Source organism: Plecotus auritus (genome assembly GCF_963455305.1).
Source record: "Plecotus auritus genome assembly, chromosome: 2".
In the NCBI taxonomy this organism is placed as follows: domain Eukaryota; kingdom Metazoa; phylum Chordata; class Mammalia; order Chiroptera; family Vespertilionidae; genus Plecotus; species Plecotus auritus.
The window spans coordinates 207,922,277-207,943,969 of record NC_137771.1 but is presented as its reverse complement, the minus strand read 5'-3'; the positions used below and the strand labels follow the sequence as shown (position 1 = coordinate 207,943,969).

Sequence of the window (21,693 nt, the reverse complement as noted above, 5' to 3'; positions counted from 1 at the left end):
TTTTTTTTTTTTTTTACAACAAGCAACCTACAGGGCTACTGCTTCATAAAAACAAATCTTAATAAATTTAAAAGAAATTAAGTCATACACAATATTTTCTCTGACTGAAATGGGATTAAATTAGAAACCAATAACAGAAAGTTCTCTGGAAAATCTTCAAATATTTTTAATAACTAAATAACATGCTTTTAGATAACCCATAGATCAAAGAAGAAATTAAAAAAAAATTTAGACACTATTTAGAAATGAATGAAAATGATATATAAGAATTTGTGGGATATTACTAAAGCACTGCTCAGGGATAAATATATAGAGGTAAATACCTATAGTAGAAAAGAAGAAGGTCTCAAATCAATGATCTCAGATTCTAACTTAAACTAGAAAAAGAGCAAATTAAAGCAAGCAGCAGAAAGGGCATAATAGAGATGAAAGTAGAAATTAATGTAGTAGAATGCAGAAAAACAATAGAGAAAATAAGTGAAACTAAGAGCTGTTGTTGGTGGTGTTTTTTTTTTTTTTTTTAGAGAATCAATAAAATTGGTAAACTTCTGGCCATACTGATGAGAAAAAAATAGAGCAAACACAAATTACCAATATCAGGAATGAGGAAGTTGACATCACTACAGATTGTATATATTTAAAAGATAAAAAGCAACTATTATGAATAACATTATGCATATGAATTTGACAACTTAGATGAAACTGAAATTCCTTGAAAGACACAAATTGACAAAGCTAAAAAAAAAAAAAAGATATCCTAAAGAACACATAGGTATATAGACACACACATATATAAAGAGCCCTATATCTATTTTTTAAAATGGAATTTGTTCTTAAAAACCTTATTATAGCCCATCCGGCATGGCTCAGAGATTGAGCATCAATCTATGAACTAGGACAGTGGTTGGCAAACTGCGGCTCGCGAGCCACATGCGGCTCTTTGGCCCCTTGAATGTGGCTCTTCCACAAAATACCACGTGCAGGCGCACACGTACAGTGCAATTGAAACTTCGTGGCCCATGCGCAGAAGTCGGTTTTCGGCTCTCAAAAGAAATTTTAATCATTGTACTGTTGATATTTGGCTCTGTTGACTAATGAGTTTGCCGACCACTGAACTAGGAGGTCACGGTTGGATTCCCGGTCAGGGCACATGACCGGGGTTGCAGGCTCGATCCCCAGTGTGGAGCGTGCAGGAGGCAGCCGATCAATGACTCTCCCTCATCATTGATGTTTCTCTCTCTCTCTCCCTCTCCATTCCTCTCTGAAATATTCTGAAATATATATATATATATATATATATATATACATATATATATATATATATATTTACAAAGAAAACTTCAGGCTCAGATGGCCTTATTGGTGAAGTCTACCAAAAATTTAAGGAACTCTTCTAGAAATAATTCTACAAAAAGCCTCAACTTTATTCTTTGAGGCCAGCATTACCCAGAAACCAAAACTAATCAAAGATATTACAATACAACTACAAACTGATATTCCTCATGAACACAGATGCAAAAATTCAAAATCAAAATTTTACCAAATCCAATCCAATATAGTACTTTAAATTTATCCTAAGAATGCAGGGCTGATTTAACATTTCAAAATCAATGTAATTTACCACAATAAATTGAAAAAATGAAAACCATATGATTATCTCAATAGACACAGAGAAAGTATTCTACAATATTCATTCATGATAAAAATTCTAAGCAAAATTGGAATAAAAGGGAACTTTCTCAATTTGACAAAGGGCATCTATGAAAACCTGTAGTTTATGGGTAAAAGACTAAATGTTTCCTTCTAATATCACAGTGCCAGTGAGATTTGGCACAGAAATTTGGGAACTTCTGTTTTGGACTTGTTGAGTTTGGGGTCCAATATGCCTGGGGATGTGTAGAGTAATATGGATCTGGAGCTCAGAAGAGAGCTGTCAAAACATAGTCTATTAAGAGAATTTTTAAGCAGGTCTATATTTTTAAACAAGTGCCCCAGAGAAACAGGTGAACAGAAAGATGAGAAAAGGGTTAGGAATGGAAATCCTGAAGAAACCAACATTTTAGCCTTCTCCTGTAGGACAGATATAGGAAGGGCAAGAAAAGGTGACCAAGAACAATCCTGGAAGTGAAAAGACACCTCGACGCTGTATTGTAAGGAAAATCCAGTTTCAAGAAAGATGGAAGGGTGTCAATGAAGCCAAAGGTGCAGAAGAAGAACATAAGATGTTAGGATTCTGGTACATGTCAATATTCTTAGCCATAAACTAAGTGGCCACTAGAATATATTGGTTTTATTGGTTACTACACTGTTCTCTGGATTATTCATACAGACCTACCAAGAGAATCCAGTATCTATGGCCTTAGAAAGTTCAAGTATCCATTTTTTCCCCCTTAAAAATGAGTAAGTGAAATGCTTTTGTTGAGTCAGAGGCCCACTGAGTTTTGTGCTTTTTGTTGTTGTAAATATTGTATTATTAAACTTTCCCAGATCAGGTGCCCATTATCCTACACGGAGAGCAAAGAGGCACATTATCTCCCTGAGCCTCAATTTCTCATTAGTTAAAAAGTGGATAAGAACATTAATCCTACCTCACTAATTTCATGGGGTGGTTAGAAGGAAATGAGTTTCTGGAAATCAGGGTTGTCTCACTTTGGCTCCTTAATACCTGGACTAGAGCCTGACACAGCATGAGCTCAGCAAATTTGGTTTTCTATAACTGAATATCTATTGAAAAGCTTTGCTGGTGAAGGTCTGGGGCGGGGACGGGGCAGGCTGGAGAGGTCAAGGGGGGAAAAAGGGGACATATGTAATACTTTCAATAATAAAGAAAAAGGAAAAGAAAAAAAAAAAAAGCTTTGCTAACTGGAAGCCGTTCCAAATGTTTTTATTTATTCCCCAACCCGAATTTAGCCTCTCAGGTGACCAAATTCATAACAATATCTCATCTTGACGGGTGTCAAAGAGTAGTTGGAAGGTCTGCAACCCGTTCTCCACAAGCAATCTAAATAAAAACACTGTTTGCTGTGCAAACTGAGTTCATGACTAGCCCCCTGGCCCAGCCGCTCCCAAACCTCTTCCCTTTTGGAAATTCTACCCCCGTAGTGGAACTTTTGAGGGACGTAAGTGATCAAATCACACTTTGACATCCCTTGAGATGTCACCATGAAAACTCTTCAAAGCAGCCTTGGCCTCCTTCAGGTTCCCAAACCTGAGATGAGGTCGCGCACCCCGGGCCCACCTCTCTTAAGATATCCAACTCATCGGCGCCGGGGTCTCGCATTGCTCCGAGGCTGCAGGGAGGCGGGAGAACAGCAAGGTGGCGGCGGCTTGGGTTTTGCTTGGGGACGAGCTTTTACCGCGGGGTGTGTGTGTGTGGGAGCGCCTCGGAACCCTTCTCCCAGGGCCCGCTGCCCAGTGCGGGGGGCGGGAGGGGCGGAGCCTTCCGGGCGCCGCGGGCCCCTCCTCCCAGGGGCAGGCGAGACGCAGGCGGAACACGTTCCTTTACAAGGGGGCGGGGCTTGAAGACGGGGCGGAGCCATGCACCTCAGGCCCCGCCTCCGTGGGCGGACAGGCCGGAGACTGGGCGGGTTTATTCTCCGGAGCGCAGGCCTCTGCGGCCCTGCGGACCCGGAGGAGGGGCCCAGGGCTGAAAACCCCGCCTCTGGAAGCCGCTGTTTTAGCCGCGGAGCGTGGGGGGCTGCCCACAACTCGGTTGCCCAGCCAAACGGGCTCTGGCTCCTCCCAGTGGCCGGCCGGGGCGGAAGCAGGAGGTGGGGTAGCGTGTTCGCTGCCGGTCTCTTCTCCCGCGGCGCTGGGGCCCGCGCTCCGCCGCTGCTGGATTCAGCTCTTCGCCGGCGGCCAGTTTCTCTCCGCGCCTGCCCGCTCATCCACCAGGCCTTTCTCTCCGTCGCGGCCCGTGGCGTCCACCCGGCCGGCCCTCTCCCGCCCCGTCTCGTTACTCTGTCCGCCGCGGCCCCGGCCCCGGCCCCGGCCCCGATGGCTCTGTGCAACGGAGACTCCAAGGTCAGTCTCTGGCGTGGGGTCCCTGCCTCACCGCCTCCGTACGAAGGCGAGACTCAGGGGCCGCGAAGCTACGCGGCGGGGCCCTTTCGCGCCCCCTCACCCAAACCCGTTTGCGCAGCCCTGCGGCCGGGGCAGCGGCGCGTCGGGGAGGCACCGGTCGGGGCCTGTGGCGTGCTTTCTCCTAGAGAGGGGCAGGTGCTTTGTTGATTTTGTCTGCGTGTCGGGGTTCCTGCGCTCGCTGGGCTCCGGGCGTCGGGGAGGGAGTCAGTCCGCCGGCGCCTGCCCCGGCCTCCCCGCGTCTCTGTGGGGCGCCGAGTCCGCCGAGCGCGGTCCGAGGGTGGGGGTAGGGAGGCGAGCGTGTGTGTGTGTGTGTGTGTGTGTGTGTGTGTTTGTTTATGTATGTGTGTGTGTTTATGTATGTGTGTGTGTGTGTGTGTTTGTGTGTGTCTTCAGCCCTCATCCCGTCCCTTCAGGAGGATGGGGGCCTTTGTGGAGATCCCGGGGCCCGCACGGGCCTCGCGTGCGGGGATCGAGCTGGGCCATCCCCTCGTCTTCCCGCCACCCCGTTTCCCGCCTGCCCTCGGTAGGGCCCATCCCGCCCCCCACGCTAGCCTCGGGGTCCGCGGCGGCGTGGCCAGCCTTCGGCAAAGCCGTGTGACTGCTGCCCCCATCCCCCGTATGGGGTCCGACGGGTGGCCCGAGGGTCGCGTACTCCGCTCCCCTCCCCCACACTCTGAGGGATGGAGCGTTTCCAGCCCCGCCCCGCCGGCGCGCTCCCTAAGTTACAGGTTCCTTCTGCGGCAGGACAGGCTCCCGCCGCGGGGAGCGGTCCCTGGGATACGGGCCGCCGCCAACCCGCCCGAAGGCTGGGGAAGCCAGGAGTCCCGGGAGCTGGAAAAGTTGCTAACTTGATGTGGGGAGAGCACGTTTGAGCCCTGCGGCGCTTCTTGCCACCTCCAGCTGACTCTTCTTTAGACCTTCATTTGTCTCGTTTCCGAATTGAGCACCTTCGCTTTCATTTCTGTATTACCATTTAAGTTGGCCTGGAATTCTCTCAGACCCTCACTGAGTCCCGTTTCATCAGCGGGAAACGGTATGGTTTTGAATTGCGATTTCTTTGAGCAGATGTACCCCCTGTACGCTGTTGAGGGCCTGGCTTTAAGAAATCACTCCGTTACGTTTCATTCAGGTGTGTGGAATTTTAAACGTCAAATGCGAATGGTGGTGTGTCAGGTGGTAATGGCTTATTCAGGCAGTGTGCTCTTACAAAGGTGATGCCTAAGTGTCACACTTTAGTGGGTCTTCTTCATGAGTGCTTGCATAGTATTAAGTAAGCATTCATACAGTGTTGGTTGAACAAGTGAATCAAGATTGTAAAGTAGCTGATACATACTCTTTTTAAACTGAGGAAACGGATGCTCAGACTCGTTAGTGCTTTTTCTCAGGATTAAATAGATGAAGACATTCAAACCCTTAGTTTCTGACCTTAGAATGAAACCTCAGGGTACAGCTCTTTCCTGTGCACCAGTAAACAGAGCATTTTTCTTCTCTTTTATTTTGAGGAAATGACTGTGTTACTAGAAGGACTCAAATCTAATTTTGCAAAGTATGTGGTGATTTCAGAAGAGCATTTTTACAAAATTAAGTAACAGAAGAAAGTTCAAGATTCAGTTTCCAAACTACTTTATCTGTCTTAGGAATATAGAACATACACTTTCTTCCTAGATGGTATTTTTTTTGTTTGTTTTTTCAACTTGAATTTTAAAGAGTATAAAGTGAATTGTTGATTAACTTATTTTTATTTCAAGGTCCTTCATGTTTTATAACCATCAGGTGTGTGTGTGTGTTTAACTATACTAACAATTAGATATGGACTGAATTGGAAGCATTTTCAAGAGGAGCAATGCAGGGAAAGAACATATTTCATCAAATCTATGATTATGTCATGTACTCCTAGGGGCGGGGCAACAATTGAACCACGATATGTCATTGATCATAGGAAACATTTCAAGTGAAGAGATGTTTAAGTATGGGAAATATGAGTAATAAAGTAAGTGAAATAAGTTATTTCTAAGAGATGCACCTGGAAATCTGAGTAGGCATCCTCTTTCCATAGCTAGCCACTGGACCACCTTTCCTTCTGGAGTAAAATACAAATACTGGACCCAAGCTTACTTTGTACATCTGTTGTGTCTCCGACAGTTGTGTGTAAATCCTAGTTCATAAATTATAGTGAGGAGAGAACTGATTTTGATTCCTATTCTGGTGTATTTCAATTTTTATCAGGAATTTCTAGAATGACTTCTTTTTTTACATGATAGAAATTCAGGAGAGATCTAAAATCTGTAAAAGCATTTGGACTGTTTTCATTAGTTTTGTCGAGTATTATTTTAGAGCTGGAAAGGACCTTTATGTGTTATAGCTTCATATGTTGAAAAAACAACTGGGACTTAAAACCTAGTTTTTTGTGTGTTTTTTTTTCAGGGCTACTTTGGTTAACTACTCAAGACAAATTTTGTTTCCTTAACAAATGTTATTTAAAGATCTTAAAGTAAACAAGAACACAGGCAGTCAGTAATTTTTTTTAAAAAATATATATTTTTATTGGTTTTAGAGAGGGAGAGAGATAGAAACATCAATGATGAGAGAGAATCATTGATTGGCTGCCTTCTGCACACCCCTTACTGGGGAATCTAGCCCGCAACCCGGGCATGTGCCCTTGACCAGAATTGAACCTGGGACCCTTCAGTCCACAGGCCGACGCTCTATCTACTGAGCCAAACCAGCCAGGGGTAATTATTTTAAAAATGTTCACAACTATTCAGTGTTGTATATGAATAGAATGTATGCCAAGTATTAGATGTAATAACTTTTTTCAGTTTTATTAAAGTAGGATTATCATAGTATTGGTTTTTGGGCCACTTGTCAAGTTTCCCACGTTTTGGCCCTATGCAAACTTCAGACTCTTTCTTGGTTGGAGTAGAAATGGGCCTTGCCCCACCATCTTCACTGAAATATTAACTAGGATATTATAAATTAAAGTTGGATTAAAGTTGTTTTATAAATACTTATTGATGTTAAAAATTCAAATTTGGCACTTTTAAGTATAAGTTTTTTGTACTTGAATGGGAAGAAGACCTGAATTTTTATCTGGGATGTATTGAGAATTAATTGTTGTTTGATAATCCTATAGTACATTTTTTCAGAGGTCAAAGATGGTTTGTTTGTTTTCTTTGCTTCAGATTTTGTTCTGTAAAGATATTAATCTAGAATGGAAGAGCTGTTGCAGACAAAAGGAATGGTTTATGGTTTTTATTGTTTTTTGTTCTTAGACTTGAAAGGTTTTGAAATTCCTTCAGGAGCTTCAGATGATCTTGCCTTTAGTGTAGGCCAACTTGTCTCTTAAGGAAAATAATTGTCTTTCAAGACTTTTAAAAAATATTTAGGCTTGTCCTATACTGTTCAAATATATTTCTTACTGTTCTTTTAGGCCAGTGGTCGGCAAACTCATTAGTCAACAGAGCCAAATATCAACAGTACAATGATTGAAATTTCTTTTGAGAGCCAAATTTTTTAAACTTAAACTTCTTCTAATGCCACTTCTTCAAAATAGACTTGCCCAGGCCGTGGTATTTTGTGGAAGAGCCGCATGTGGCTCGCGAGCCGCAGTTTGTCGACCACGGTTTTAGGCCATTTAATGAATTATATTCCAAAAGATGTTGTTGGATGTAGTAAATAATTGTTTGCTATCCACAATGATAAAAATTACCTCCATTATGGTACTTACTATTTTCATGACTCCTTAACAAACCTAAATTCTATTTAGATGCTCAAAATGAATGAAATTCTCTGGATTAATACATAATTCTGAAACGCTTTGTGAAACAAATAAAAAAGTAATTGTTTCATAGAATTTTGAATCTTTGTATAGCGTATATAATTCTGGGTTGTGTAGAATATTCTTTTTTCCATGCTTATTGTGGAATAGAGATATTTTTATATTTGCTCAAGAATCACAGTGGTTCCAAAAATAGGTTTACTGTAGTAATAATGTGACATTAGTTGATATACTTGTTGGTTGACCCTTGTCATGGCTTTGGGTTCTCAGTTTGAGGACCCAGGAAATGCTTTATGTAGTTATGTCTATATGTTGCCTAACAGAGTCCATTATAATGTGATAGGGAATATAAAGGGTTTCATTAATAGTAGTGTGAATGTATATTCTCTGCCTAAACTGGAGCACTTGATCCTAAAAGGAGGTGCTAAAATAACTTGAATTTCCAATAACTTAAATTTCTAATTGCTGTAAAATAATATGTTACCAAACACATAAAGCTATTTTTAGGTATTTGGTAAGAAAACCTCTATCAGTTTGTCTGTGAGATATTAGTATCCTGTCCAGCACATCTTGGGCTCACCAGGCCTACCTCTCTAGAGGTAATGACCAGTGCCTCTCTAGTTTCTCTTCCCTGATGTCTTTCCTTCATTAGTAACCCCTTAAAAAAGATCAAGTATGCATTTATAATGAAATAAATAGTAAAACTACTATTTAGTATAGTATAACTTAAAATATTAGAAACATTAAAAATTGCTGTTTCTTTGTAAAAAATTTATCAAGAATGAGTGTTGGCCTTTCCTTCACATCTTTTCTATGCCTTGAGAGCTTTCAACATGGTATACACTTTGCATGTTGAATGTCATGAAATATCTCCAAGAATTACTTTAATTTGAAGTGTTTTCCTGGAGTCACTTCCTCTGGGACATCCTTTTCATCACAGAGACTTTTCTCATTGATGCTGATAAGTTCGCTTTTGCTAAGTTCCTCTGACTGCACATTCTAGAAGTGCTCAAACTGCAACCATGTCATCATTGCCACAGCCAACTATTTCTTCTGTAACTGCATTTATATTGGATTGGAATTTCACTTCTAGCATATCACTTTTCATGTTTTTGCTACACCTTCATCCTTGTTAAGTTTCTACTTTGGATTATCCATATGTTATAATGTCATATGGATTTATCACTGGGTGTCAAGAAGGTAACCACTTACACTCTTGTCTGTTTGTTGTACAGTGACCAATTACCAACAGACTTTGAAAGAAGGGACATGATTGGTCACTGATAAAGATGTTTACCTGTCATTTATGTGATGATTTGTGGACTGAAGAACTGGCATTGAAGTTTGTACTTGATCTACTCACAGTTAATATGTTAATGAAATTTGAGCCATGTTTTTGGGGGCTAATCTTAATTAACTAAACCTTGGAATAAAACATGATAACAGCCGAAACCGGTTTGGCTCAGTGGATAGAGCGTCGGCCTGCGGACTGAAAGGTCCCGGGTTCGATTCCAGTCAAGGGCATGTACCTTGGTTGCGGGCACATCCTCAGTGGGAGGTGTGCAGGAGGCAGCTGATCGATGTTTCTCTCTCATCGATGTTTCTAACTCTCTATCCCTCTCCCTTCCTCTCTGTGAAATATCAATAAAAAAAATATATTAAAAAAAACAAAACAAAACAAAAAAAAAAACATGATAACAAATTTGTGCATATCAGAATCATGCAAAGTGAAAACGCTGCCTGTAATGTGAAAAAAACAAACAGGTGAACTTGGATTTGGTGAAAAATGTGAAGGTGATAATGGGACTGAATGGCATAGTGGTTTTCCGAAAATACTTTATTCTTTTTTTTTTTTTTAATATATTTTATTGATATTTCACAGAGAGGAAGGGAGAGGGATAGAGAGCTAGAAACATCGATGAGAGAGAAACATCGACCAGCTGCCTCCTGCACACCCCCCACGGGGGATGTGCCCGCAACCAAGGTACATGCCCTTGACCGGAATCGAACCCGGGACCTTTCAGTCCGCAGGCCGACGCTCTATCCACTGAGCCAAACCGGTTCCGGCAATACTTTATTCTTTACAAAAAAAGTAGATTAAGATTAACGGATTGTAGATATATTCCTTAAAGTACATTGTGGTTTTGTGTGTGTGTGTGTTCGCGTGTGTGTGTTCGCATGTGTGTGTTCGCGTGTGCGCGCGTGCACAAGCATATACATTAAGATGAAGACCAAGGTCTGGAAGGAAAAAAGTTTTAGTATTTCTTGCACTAATATATTCTGTAAACTGCTGCTTTTTGTGACCTGATTTTTCTACATTGCTCAGTATTCCTAATTAAAACCATATTTAAGATCTGAGTAATTCTTTTTGGCATGTGATTGGTCCGTTTGCAAATCCTCCTCTGTAGATGGTTGTAATCATTGCTTTTTTTCATTACTGTAGCAGAAGTGTTAGTGGTGTTATGAGATCTGCATTTATTTTTTCACATAAAGGGAAAGGGTTATACAAGAGCCAAAAAGACTGACTTACACTTTTCTGTTATGTGCAAATTTTACAACTGGAGGCGGGAAAAACTCAAAATATGTTTATTGTATACATTTAAAACATACCAAAGAATATAGAGAGAAAAATTTAAGATCTCCTGAAGTGCTATCACTCAGATATAACCTCTGTTAATACTTTGGTGTATATCTGTTTAGTCTTTTTTTTTTTTCATACGTGCACACATACACTATTGTGTTTTACACAAAATATTTAAAAATGGAACCATAGTCTATATGCTTCCTCCAAGTGGATTTCCAGTGTATATACACATTTTAAAAGCTTTTTCATAAGTTAAAATATTCAGAACAGCATAGAGACTAGACTAAAATGAATGTACCTGTCAATCATTTTTTATTTTTTTTAGTCTTCACCCAAGGATATGTTTTTATTGACTTGAGAGAGAGAAAGAGGGAGAGAGAAACATCAGTGTGAGAGAAACATCGATTGCTTCTCATCTGTGTTCCGACTGGGGATCTATCCCGCAACCTAGGTTTAGGTATGTGCCCTCACTGGGAATCCAATCCACAACCTTTTAGTGTACAGGATGAAGCTCCAGCCAACTAAGTTACTTGGCCAGGGCACTATAACCTGACAGATTTCAGTACATAAGCAGTCATGTTTTATTCTTACCCACCTACACTTGCATTCTTTTTTATCCAGTTCCAGGAAAATATTTCAGCACACAGAGTTAATTTTATGTTACGGGTTAGGGATGCATATATATCATTTTCCTAATAAAGTGAATTTGGGCATACTTATACTCCGGCATCAAATTTTACAGTTTCTCATCAGTACATCCATCATAGGAAAGCTATGAGTACTAGGTAGGGTCACCATATAATTTATTGTCCCATTGGATGCTTTTGAGATTTGAAAGAGGCATTATTAATAATATCAGTATAACAGACATAAATCAGGACTATATTTGGGCATGACTGGATTGTATGCTTATATTATTAGATAATAATGTAGGATGCACTATATATATAAAGTGACTATATCATATAGTCAGTAAAGGGTAGCTTTTATTAAAGTGTTTATGTATCCTAGTATATGGATATTTATGAAAAGCTTCACTTTAAAAGAAGTGTTTTGAATTGGCAACTTAGAAACTTCTAAGTTAACAGTTTTTGTTTCTGTGTGTTTTTGGAGCTGACCGTGACAACTGTTTCTTAAAGTAGCTCTAATTTTCATGATTAAGACATTTGTATTAATATTTGCAGCTGGAGAATGCTGGAGGAGACATTAAGGATGGCTGCCACCACTATGAAGGAGCTGTGGTCATTCTGGATGCGGGTGCTCAGTACGGGAAAGTCATAGATCGAAGAGTGAGGGAACTGTTCGTGCAGTCGGAACTCTTCCCATTGGAAACACCAGCATTTGCTATAAAAGAGCATGGATTCCGGTAGACTTTTTTCTTATGTTTTTCTGAGGATATTGAGCTTACATTTTAGGTTATTTTATTATTACTTGCTTGGGCACTGTGTTTTTTTAAATAAATATATGATATGGAATGGTTTTACAAGAAGTTTCCCATGGTTCTGATTTTTAAAAAAGGAAATATTTAAGTTTTTCAGTTAAAAAGATTACCTTAATTTTAATTGCACAATCATGAGGACTTGCATTATTTTTGTTTGTTTTTTTAAAATATATTTTTATTGATTTCAGAGAGGAAGGGAAAGGAGAGATAGAGATAGAAACATCAATGATGTGAGAGAATCATTGATTGACTGCCTCCTTCATGTACCCTACTGGGGATCGGGGATTGAGCCCACAACCTAGGCATGTTTCCTTGACTGAAATTGAACCTGGGACCCTTCAGTCCGCAGGCCGACGCTCTATTAACTGAGACAAACCAGCTAGGGCAGGATTTGCATTTGGATGTTTTATCCTCCTATGTAATAAAAGGCTAAAATGCAAATTGTCCTCTCCTCGACCGGAAGTTCGACCAGGGGGCAGGGCCGGCCCGCCAACTGCCTGCGGTCCCTCCCCTGGCCCGACCCGTGCATGAATTTGTGCACTGGGCCTCTAGTGTTTTATAAGATAACTGGGTTAGACTATGTAAGGTTATTGTGGTCATTCATTCATTGATTCCCAGAGCATTTCATCAAAGGAATATATACAGTGGCTAGAATACTTAAATAAGACTTCGATGCACAGTATTTTCCTTCCTATGCCAAGAAAATAATTTCTAAAAGATGAAGATTTTTTAAGTCTAATATAAGGGCTAATTCCACAGCTTGTACTCTTACAACTAGTCCAAATGACAGCACACACACACACACACACACACACACACACACACACACAATATGTTCCTTCCTTTAACAGCTATTTCTGGTTAATTTTATGCCTTTTCTCATTAAAGGGTTGGGAAATGTCTGGCCAGGCCATATAAGGCCTGAAAAATCATTTAGTCTGGCCCTGCCAATGCATTAGGGGTGAATTAATTAAATGTTTGACCAAATATAGCAGGCTAATTTTTAAGTTGATAATTTTGTATGGACCATGAATGATGATATAAATATCCAAATGGCCCTTGGCAGAAGAAAGGTTCCTCACCCTTGCATTAAGCTAATACTCTTTCTTATCCAGAACTAAGCAACTGCAGTTTATATCCTTAATTGGTTCTTAAATGTTAATGCTATGTTTCTTTCAAAAATTAATTTTTTCTTAAAAACATAACTATTTTAAGAGCAAAAAATTCACATTTAAAGACTTCATAGACATGTATACATTATCCTGTAATTCTTGTTTCTGAATTATACGGAATTGGAAATCTGCAAAGGCAGCTTTACTTAACTCTGTACTAGTCTTCAGATGCAGGTTGTTAAAACAGCTATTTTTTTTTAACTTTCTTTATTGACTAAGGTATTACATATGTGTCCTTATCCCTCCATTGCTCCCCTAACCCCCGCTCATGCCCTCACCCCCCTCGTGTCTGTGTCCATTGGTTATGCTTATATGCATGCACACAAGTCCTTTGGTTGTTCTCTCCCCCTCACCCCCACCCTCCCCTGTCTTCCCTCTGAGGTTGACAGTCTGATTGATGCTTCTCTGTCTCTAGATCTGTTTTTGTTCATTAGTTTATGTTGTTCATTATATTCTACAAATAAGTGAGATCATGTGATATTTATCTTTCTCCAACTGACTTATTTTGCTTAGCATAATGCTCTCCAGGTCCATCCATGCTGTTGCAAATGGTAGGAGTTCCTTCCTTTTTAAAGCAACATAGTATTCCATTGTGTAGATGTACCACAGTTTTTTCTTTTAAATATTTTGTAAAATATGTTTTTATTGATTTCAGAGAGGAAAGGAGAGGGGAGAGAGAGATAGAAACATCAATGATGAGAGAGAATCATTGATTGGCTGCCTCCTGCACGCCCCCTACTGGAGATCGAGCCTGCAACCCAGGCATGTGCCCTTGACCAGAATCCAACCTAGGACCCTTCAGTCCACAGGCCGACGCTCTATCCAGTGAGCCAAACCAGCCAGGGTACCACAGTTTTTATCCACTCATCTGCTGATGGGCACTTAGGCTGTTTCTAAATCTTAGCTATTAAAAATTGTGCTGCTATGAACATAGGGTGCATATATCCTTTCCGATTGGTGTTTCTAGTTTCTTGGGATATATTCCTAGAAGTGAGATCACTGGGTCATGTGGGAGTTCCATTTTTAGTTTTGTGAGGAAACTCCATACTGTTCTCCATAGTGGCTGCACCAGTCTGCACTCCCACCAGCAGTGCATGAGGGTTCCTTTTTCTCCACATCCTCTCCAGCACTTGTCATTTGTTGATTTGTTGATGATTGCCATTCTGGCCATTCTGACAGGTGTGAGATGGTACCTCATCGTCATTTTGATTTGCATCTCTTGGATGATTAGTGACTTTGAGCATGTTTTCATATGGCTCTTGGCCTTCCTTATGTCCTCTTTAGAAAAGTATCTATTTAGGTCAGTTGCCCATTTTTTTTTTTAAATATATATATATATATATATATACATATATATATATATATATATATATTTTATAACACACTTTTTTTTTAAAAATATATTTTATTGATTTTCTACAGAGAGGAAGGAAGAGGGATAGAGAGTTAGAAATATCGATGAGAGAGAAACATCGATCAGCTGCCTCCTGCACACCTCCTACTGGGGATGTGCCCGCAACCAAGTTACGTGCCCTTGACCGGAATCGAACCTGGGACCTTTCAGTCCGCAGGCCGACGTTCTATCCACTGAGCCAAACCGGTTTTGGCAGTTGCCCATTTTTTGATTGGATTGTTTATCTTCCTTTTGTTAAGTTGTATGAGTTCCCTGTAAATGTTGGAGATTAAACCCTTATCGGAGATAACATTGGCAAATATGTTCTCCCCTGCAATGAGCTTTCTCGTTGTTTTGTTGATGGTTTCCTTTGCTGTGCAGAAGCTTTTTATTTTGATGTAGTCCCATTTGTTTATTTTGTCTTTAGTTTCCATTGCCGTAGGAGCTGTATCGGTGAAGATACTGCTTTGGCATATGTCTGAGATTTTTCTGCCTGTGGATTCTTCTAAGATTTTTATGGTTTCTCGTCTTACATTTAAGTCCTTTATCCATTTTGAATTTATTTTTGTGTATGGTGTAAGTTGGTGGTCTAGTTTCATTTTTTTGCATGTATCCGTCCAATTTTCCCAACACCATTTATTGAAGAGACTGTCTTGACTCCATTGTATGCTCTTGCCTCCTTTGTCAAATATTAATTGAGCATAGTGGTTTGGGAACAGCTATCCTTTTTAAACTGTAGAATTTTAGAGTAAGAAGGGACCCTTGAGTTTATTTAATTCATCTGCCTTCGTTTGCCATTGAGAATCAATTTTAAGAGAATCAAAAATGGTGAAAAATCCAAATGGCTCTTTGTCAAATCCAAGCTTCTCCATTCCACAACCTAAAAGAAACCAACAAAACATTCCCAGCAGACTAACCCAGACTAATTGTTTTAGAGTAGGATAGATAAATACTTGGTAATAGAAGTTTAATTGTTTTTCTTGTCACTTGATCATAAATAGTTCCTAGGTCTTGCTTGTGCCTAGAGCTTCTTTTCTTTGTAGGAGAATAGGAACTATGTGGGTTTTGTTACTGTAATCTTTGCCACTGAGATAAATATTTGACCACCCCCCCCCTTTTTTTTAGAATAAATGTTAGTTTTATGACAAAAGAGACATCTTAACCTACTTGTTTGTAGAACCTTAATCTGCTTGATAACATAAAATTGATATCTGGAATGCCTTATGGCTTATTGGGCCTTGTAATTGTAAATTAGTTTCAAAATAATAGCAGCATAGAAATAGAAGACTCAGAATGAGTGATTAGCTTTTCTCAAGATTTACTGAGATGAGAATTTTCATAATTGGTGTAAGTACTGCTTAAGTTTTTATCCTTGGCTAAGACCATTGCTTTTTTAAGTATTATGACTCTTAGAGCCTTGAGTAATTTATTAGATTAATGTGGGATGCTGGGCAGTCCTATAGTGGTTATCCTTTATAAAATGAAATATACTGAAATTATAGAGGTTGTGAATATTAAATGTATTTTATAGAATTTTAGCTTCTGCTTATTTAGGATGCCAGGTTACATATCTACCATTAGGTTTAACCTGACGCACCCCTTTAGAATTGTTGTCTTATAAATGTTATATTTATCATATGAGTAGGTTGTCTTCAGTTTTTTTCTAAAGAAGATAGGCTAACAAAATATATATAACATAATTCATGTTACTAATACAAAGTTCCAAAAGTGGGGCTTTTGAGCTCACTTAAATTCTTGTTATATATTTTTTAAAATTCGTGGGGGGAGGATGAAGAAGGTAAAGGGGTCAAATTTATGGTGACAGAGAGAGACTAGACTTTAGGTGGTGAGCATACAATGCAATATGCAGATAATGTATTATAGAATTGTATACCTGAAACTTATATAATGTTACCACTGTCTCTCCAATAAACTTAATAAATAAAAAAATAGCCCTTGCTGGTTTGGCTCAGTGGATAGAGCATCGGCCTGTGGACTGAAGGGTCCCGGGTTTGATTCTGGTCAAGAGCACATACCTGGGGTTTCGGGCTTGATCCCCAGTAGAGGAGGTATGCAGGAGGCAGCCAATCAATGATTCTCTCTTATTGATGTTTCTCTCTCTCTCTCCCCTCTCCTTTCCTCTCTGAAATCAATAAAAATATATTTACATATTTAAAAAATAAAATAAATGCTCTAGCTTGCTGAGAAATTTTTATGAACTTGACTTTGGTATATTATTCTTCTGGATATATCAAGCCTAGTATTTTAGTTTATATGTTTTTACATGGCAGGCAGCCACTAATTGTAAATTGTATAATCCAGATTTATTTATAAGCAGATTTTGATTAGATCTTGGAATGCATTTTCCTTTAGAAATATAGATAAATCAGGATTCCTGCAAACTCAGACTTAAGATGAGTCTGAAAATACCTTAAATTGAGTAAAGGGCCTAAGTTTGCCTATTGTATGTAAGTGGGCATGTGTGGCAAACTGGACAGCATATATCATATGTATGATAGAAGTGAACATTAGTGATCAAAGTCAGAAGTGAACATTGATTCAGTGTTAGAATCTAATCCACAGTGAAGGCCTAGTTTTGCCAGATTTTTTCCTTCTTTTTCTTAAATGAAATCCAGAAATCTGAATTTTTCTGTCAAATTCTTAATAGTAATAAAATGTTCTAAACTTTTTGAGTGAATACTAAAGGCCAAAGATGATGTGTCAGTGGCCTGGTGAGGAACATGGGCCTCAGTTTGTAGCTTCCTTTATACTAATAGTTTGATTCTCAAGTTAACCTATAGAATGCTCTGTGAGTTGTAGTGTAGCTAAGTTATAATATTGACCTCGATTCTGGGAGCAGAGCATTTGGAGCAAAAGTGATGCTAGCTCCTTTTCCTGGGTCTCAAGTAAAATTGTTGGGAATATTGGACAGGTTTTGAAGAGGCCAAGTTAGGTAATTCTTCACATTCTGCCATTCTTTGTTGTAGAATATGTTGCTCTGAGACATCCAGAGCCTTCATACCTTTAATTGTCCTTTGTGACCTGCTTTACTCCTTGCCTCCCAGAAGGACATGTATGTTCTCCATCTTTTAGAATTCTCATTTACTTCTTCCATTAATGAAAACAATCAAAACAAATTTATGCCACCTTAATAGATAGAAACATTGCTATTTATATATTTGGAAGTTGTGCTTATTAACAAATAAATGTTGACTTGAAGCTCCCACACATTGCAGTAGAGTAAGTATAATTAAGCTCTTTGGGAGGATATTAATTAGTGTGATAGAATCTAGATATCTACAATGTACCAAAACATAAACTCGCTGAATCTGTAGACTTTGTATAAAAGTTAGCAGTTAGAGATTCTCCACTGACTCTCTTGCTTAAATCCACAGTGCTATTATCATCTCTGGAGGACCTAATTCTGTGTATGCAGAAGATGCTCCCTGGTTTGATCCAGCAATATTCACTATTGGCAAGCCTGTTCTTGGAATTTGCTATGGCATGCAGGTACATCTGTAAATTTGCCTTAAGAGCTGACTTAATTTTATTCTGTTTGTGAATCCTACTCTATTAGTATTTTCTGTCTTTAGACTATTTAGGATATTTAGTTGTATGAGATAATTTGTGCATATTATATCTGTTTGTGAGTTGTTACACTGGTAAAGCAGAATGGACCTGAGTGGGAATCTATTTTTAGAAAAGTAGCTCTATTACTGCATATAACAGTACTGTTCATTAAAATAAAAACAAGTTTGACATTCAAATTTACATAAAAGTAGCAGAAATAGTACACAGAGCTCCTGTATACTTTTGCTCAGTTCCGTTGACATTTTTAATCATTTGAGAGTAAGTTGCAGACATGATGTCCTTTCTTTGTATTTCCTAAGTACTAGAACTTTGTCCTACATAACCACAGTACAACTATCAAAGTCAGAAGTGAACATTGATTCAGTGTTAGAATCTAATCCACAGACTTGATTCACATTTCACTGTTTTTCTCATTAATGTCCCTTGTAAATCCTGGATCCGTTCCAACCATGCGTTGTATTTAAGTTGTCATGATTCTTTGACTCCTTTAGCTTGGACCCATTCCTTTGTCTTTCCTTCTCTTTCATGACCTAGATAGATTTTATTTTTAAGTTACTTTTTAGATTATCCCTCAGTTTTGGTTTGTTTGATGTTTCTTCATTGTTAGGTTCAGGTCATATATTTTTGGCAGGAGTACCACAGAGGAGATGCTGTGGTCTTCCCAGAGCATATCATAGGAGACATACAATGTTGATTTGTGTCTTGACTGGTGATGTTAATTTTGGTCATTTGGTTATGATGGTCACTGTAATATTAATAATTGTCTGTACCTTGGAGCTGTATAAAAGCAAGAATAAATAGGGACTAATTGAGATGTTGAGATAAGCTATTCTCCTATGAGTTAAATGTTTAGAAATACATTTTAGCTTGTTTAATGTATTTTCTGCTTACTTTATTTTTAAGTAGTATAAGTTTAACAGGTAAGTAGAATGTGATCCTATATAATAAAAGGCTAATATGCAAATTGTCCCTTTGACCGGTTTGACTGGGAATTCAACTAGGAGTTTGAATAGGGGGCGGGGCTGGCCGGCCAACGGCCCACAGCCCCTCCCCCTGGCTGGGCCTGCCCCTGATTGCTCCCCTCCACAGCCAATGGCCCTTCCCCACAGCCAGCCCAGCCAGATAGGCCCCGGTCGGGGTGGGCCAGCTGGACCCCACCTGTGCATGAATTCATGCACCAGGCCTCTAGTTATTGAATAAGATGATAGATAATACTGAGTCTATAATGTTACATTCTCACTTATCAAAGAACTAGGGACCCAGTGCACGAATTTGTGCACCTTGAAAGGAATTGTGGGCCGAGAGGCTGTGGTGAGCACAGGGGCGGGTCTTGGCCCATCCTCCGCGCCCCTGCCCAGCCCCTCCCGCTGCGGCCCCCAGTTCTCTGTCTGCAGGCAGCCCTGCTCCCACCACCACCGCTCCCACATGCTGATGGTGCTGGTCCCACTTGCACCCACTGACGGCGCGGAGCGATTGGGGCTGGTGCCGGCAGTGGGTGCGAGCGGCAGCTCCAGTGCCCGCTGTGGATGCGAGCAGGGCTGGCACCAGCAGTGGGTGCGAGCGGTGGCTCTGGCGCCAGCAGCAGGTGTGAGAAGTGGCTGCCAGCCCCGATCACTCCTCAGAGCAGGGGGAGGTGGAGAAGCCCTGAGGGGCGATTGGGGCCGGCAGCTGCTGCTCACACCCGCTGATGGTGCCAAGCAATTGGGGCCGGATGTGAGCGGCTGCTCTGGCACCAGCCACGGGTGCAAGTGGGGCTGGCACCTGCAGCAGGTTTGAGCGCCAGGCGGGACCATGGCGCACAGGAGCAAATAACTTTCAGTAACCACCAGAGACTTGCCCTGTGACAGTGACCAGTGCTCCACCTTGGTCTGGTGCCCCCATTCACCTGCTCCACCATCCCGCCGCGGCCGACACCCACCATGTTCTGTTCTCTGCCACCTGCTGCCGATGCCCGCCATGGTCTGCGCATGCTCCCTGGTGGTCAGTGCACGTCATAGCGACCGGTTGTTCGGTTGTTCCGCCGTTGGGTCTATTTGCATATTAGGGTTTTATATATGGTATATAGATGATTTCTTCAATAAGATCTATTTACTGAGGAGGTGGGAATATAAATAAGTACATTTAAGAAAAGTTATCCCTGGTGATAAGCAAAATGACTTTCCAGTTAAGATAATTTTAAAAATGCATTTTATTTAACAGATCATCTAAAAATTGAATTAGATGGGTAAGTATTCCCTGAGTAACACAGTATTAGTAACTGACATGTTATGGTATTTTGCCTTTTCTAGCTAGTGTCAGAAGCAATATACTTTTTTTTTAAAGCAGAATTTTCTGCCATGATAAGAATAGCCAAATAAATATAGTGACTGTGGATTAACTGGTTTGTGAATTATCTTGACCTCTTTTCCCTTTTGACCAACTTCTGGCATAACACATACTAAAGTGGAAGGGAGGATAGGGTCAGAATACGAGTGGAATTAATCTAATTGTGAGATCCTAATTGACCAAAATGGAATTGGTGTTAATTAAAAATCAGCTTTTTAATTTCCTCATAATATTCTGGTCCTCCCTAATTGATTATTAAGAATTATCTGTTTATTTTTAATTTCTTGCATAAATGGCTTGATAAAAGATGTTTCCTTTTCCCCAATGCTGAGTTGTTTTAAGTCCTTGTATTGAGAATAATTTAAATTTTTGTACGTGGGCAAAAAACCCAGTCTCATTGAAACTGTTGTGCTTTAATATAAATATTGTACTGGGGAAGCTGTTTAAAAGGTAGAAAGTGAACAGACCAATATATTTTCTTCTAACTGACTTTGGAGTTATCAAAGAAATATAAGGAAAGAAATATAAATCAATCTATCCTATATAATAAAGAGCTAATATGCAAATGGTTTTCACACCCTCACACCGTTAAGGCTCAGACACTCAACACTGGGGAGATAGGAATGGGGACCAGCCAGGCACAAATGAGCTCGCGAGAGAGAGGAATGGGGACCAGCCAGGCACAAATTAGCTTGTGAGAGAGGAATGGGGATCAGCCAGACTGCGGCCTGGGAGAGGGACAAGCTACCTGCCCTGCGGTCCTGGGCGCCAGTGGCTGCACCTGCATCCCAGGAGAGGGACAAGCACCCGCCCCAAAGTCCTGGGCACCAGAGCCAGCCACTGCGGCCTGGGAGAGGGATAAGCCGCCCACCCCGTGGTCCCTGGCACCAGCACTTGCCTCTGTGGCTCGGGCAAAGCCGCCCGCCCACGGTCACCTGCGGCTGCGGCCAGCTTGGGTGAAGCCGGCCCGGGTCCTGGGTACCTGCGGCCAGCAAGAGGGAGGGAAGCCCAGGTCCCGGGTGCAGGGTGAGGCAGAGGTGGTTAGGGGCGATCAGGCCAGCAGGGGAGCAGTTAAGGGTGATTAGGCCGGTAGGGGAGCAGTTAGGGGCAATTAGGTAGGCAGAGGTGGTTAGGGACAATCAGGCAGGCAGGCAGAGGGGTTGGGGCGATTAGGCAGACAGGCAGGTGAGCGGTTAGGATCCAGCGGTTCCGGATTGTGAGAGGCAATCGGATATCCCCTGAGGGGTCCTGGATTGGAGAGGATGCAGGCCAGGCTGAGGGGACCTCCCCACCGGTGCACGATTTCGTGCACCGGGCACTAGTCTA

The 21,693-nt window shown here is 40.9% G+C and overlaps 1 protein-coding gene across 1 annotated transcript in view; it reads left to right on the top strand.

The window, feature by feature from the left end:
* The first annotated feature begins 3,593 nt into the window (after positions 1-3,593).
* The window catches only part of GMPS (guanine monophosphate synthase), a 55,571-nt gene continuing 37,471 nt past the window's right edge, over positions 3,594-21,693 (top strand). The window contains exons 1-3 of the mRNA XM_080657262.1: positions 3,594-4,023; positions 11,630-11,811; positions 17,847-17,961. Of these exons, the coding sequence (XP_080513388.1) occupies positions 3,997-4,023; positions 11,630-11,811; positions 17,847-17,961 (324 nt within the window). The 5' untranslated portion in view covers positions 3,594-3,996. The remainder of the gene's footprint in view (positions 4,024-11,629; positions 11,812-17,846; positions 17,962-21,693) is intronic.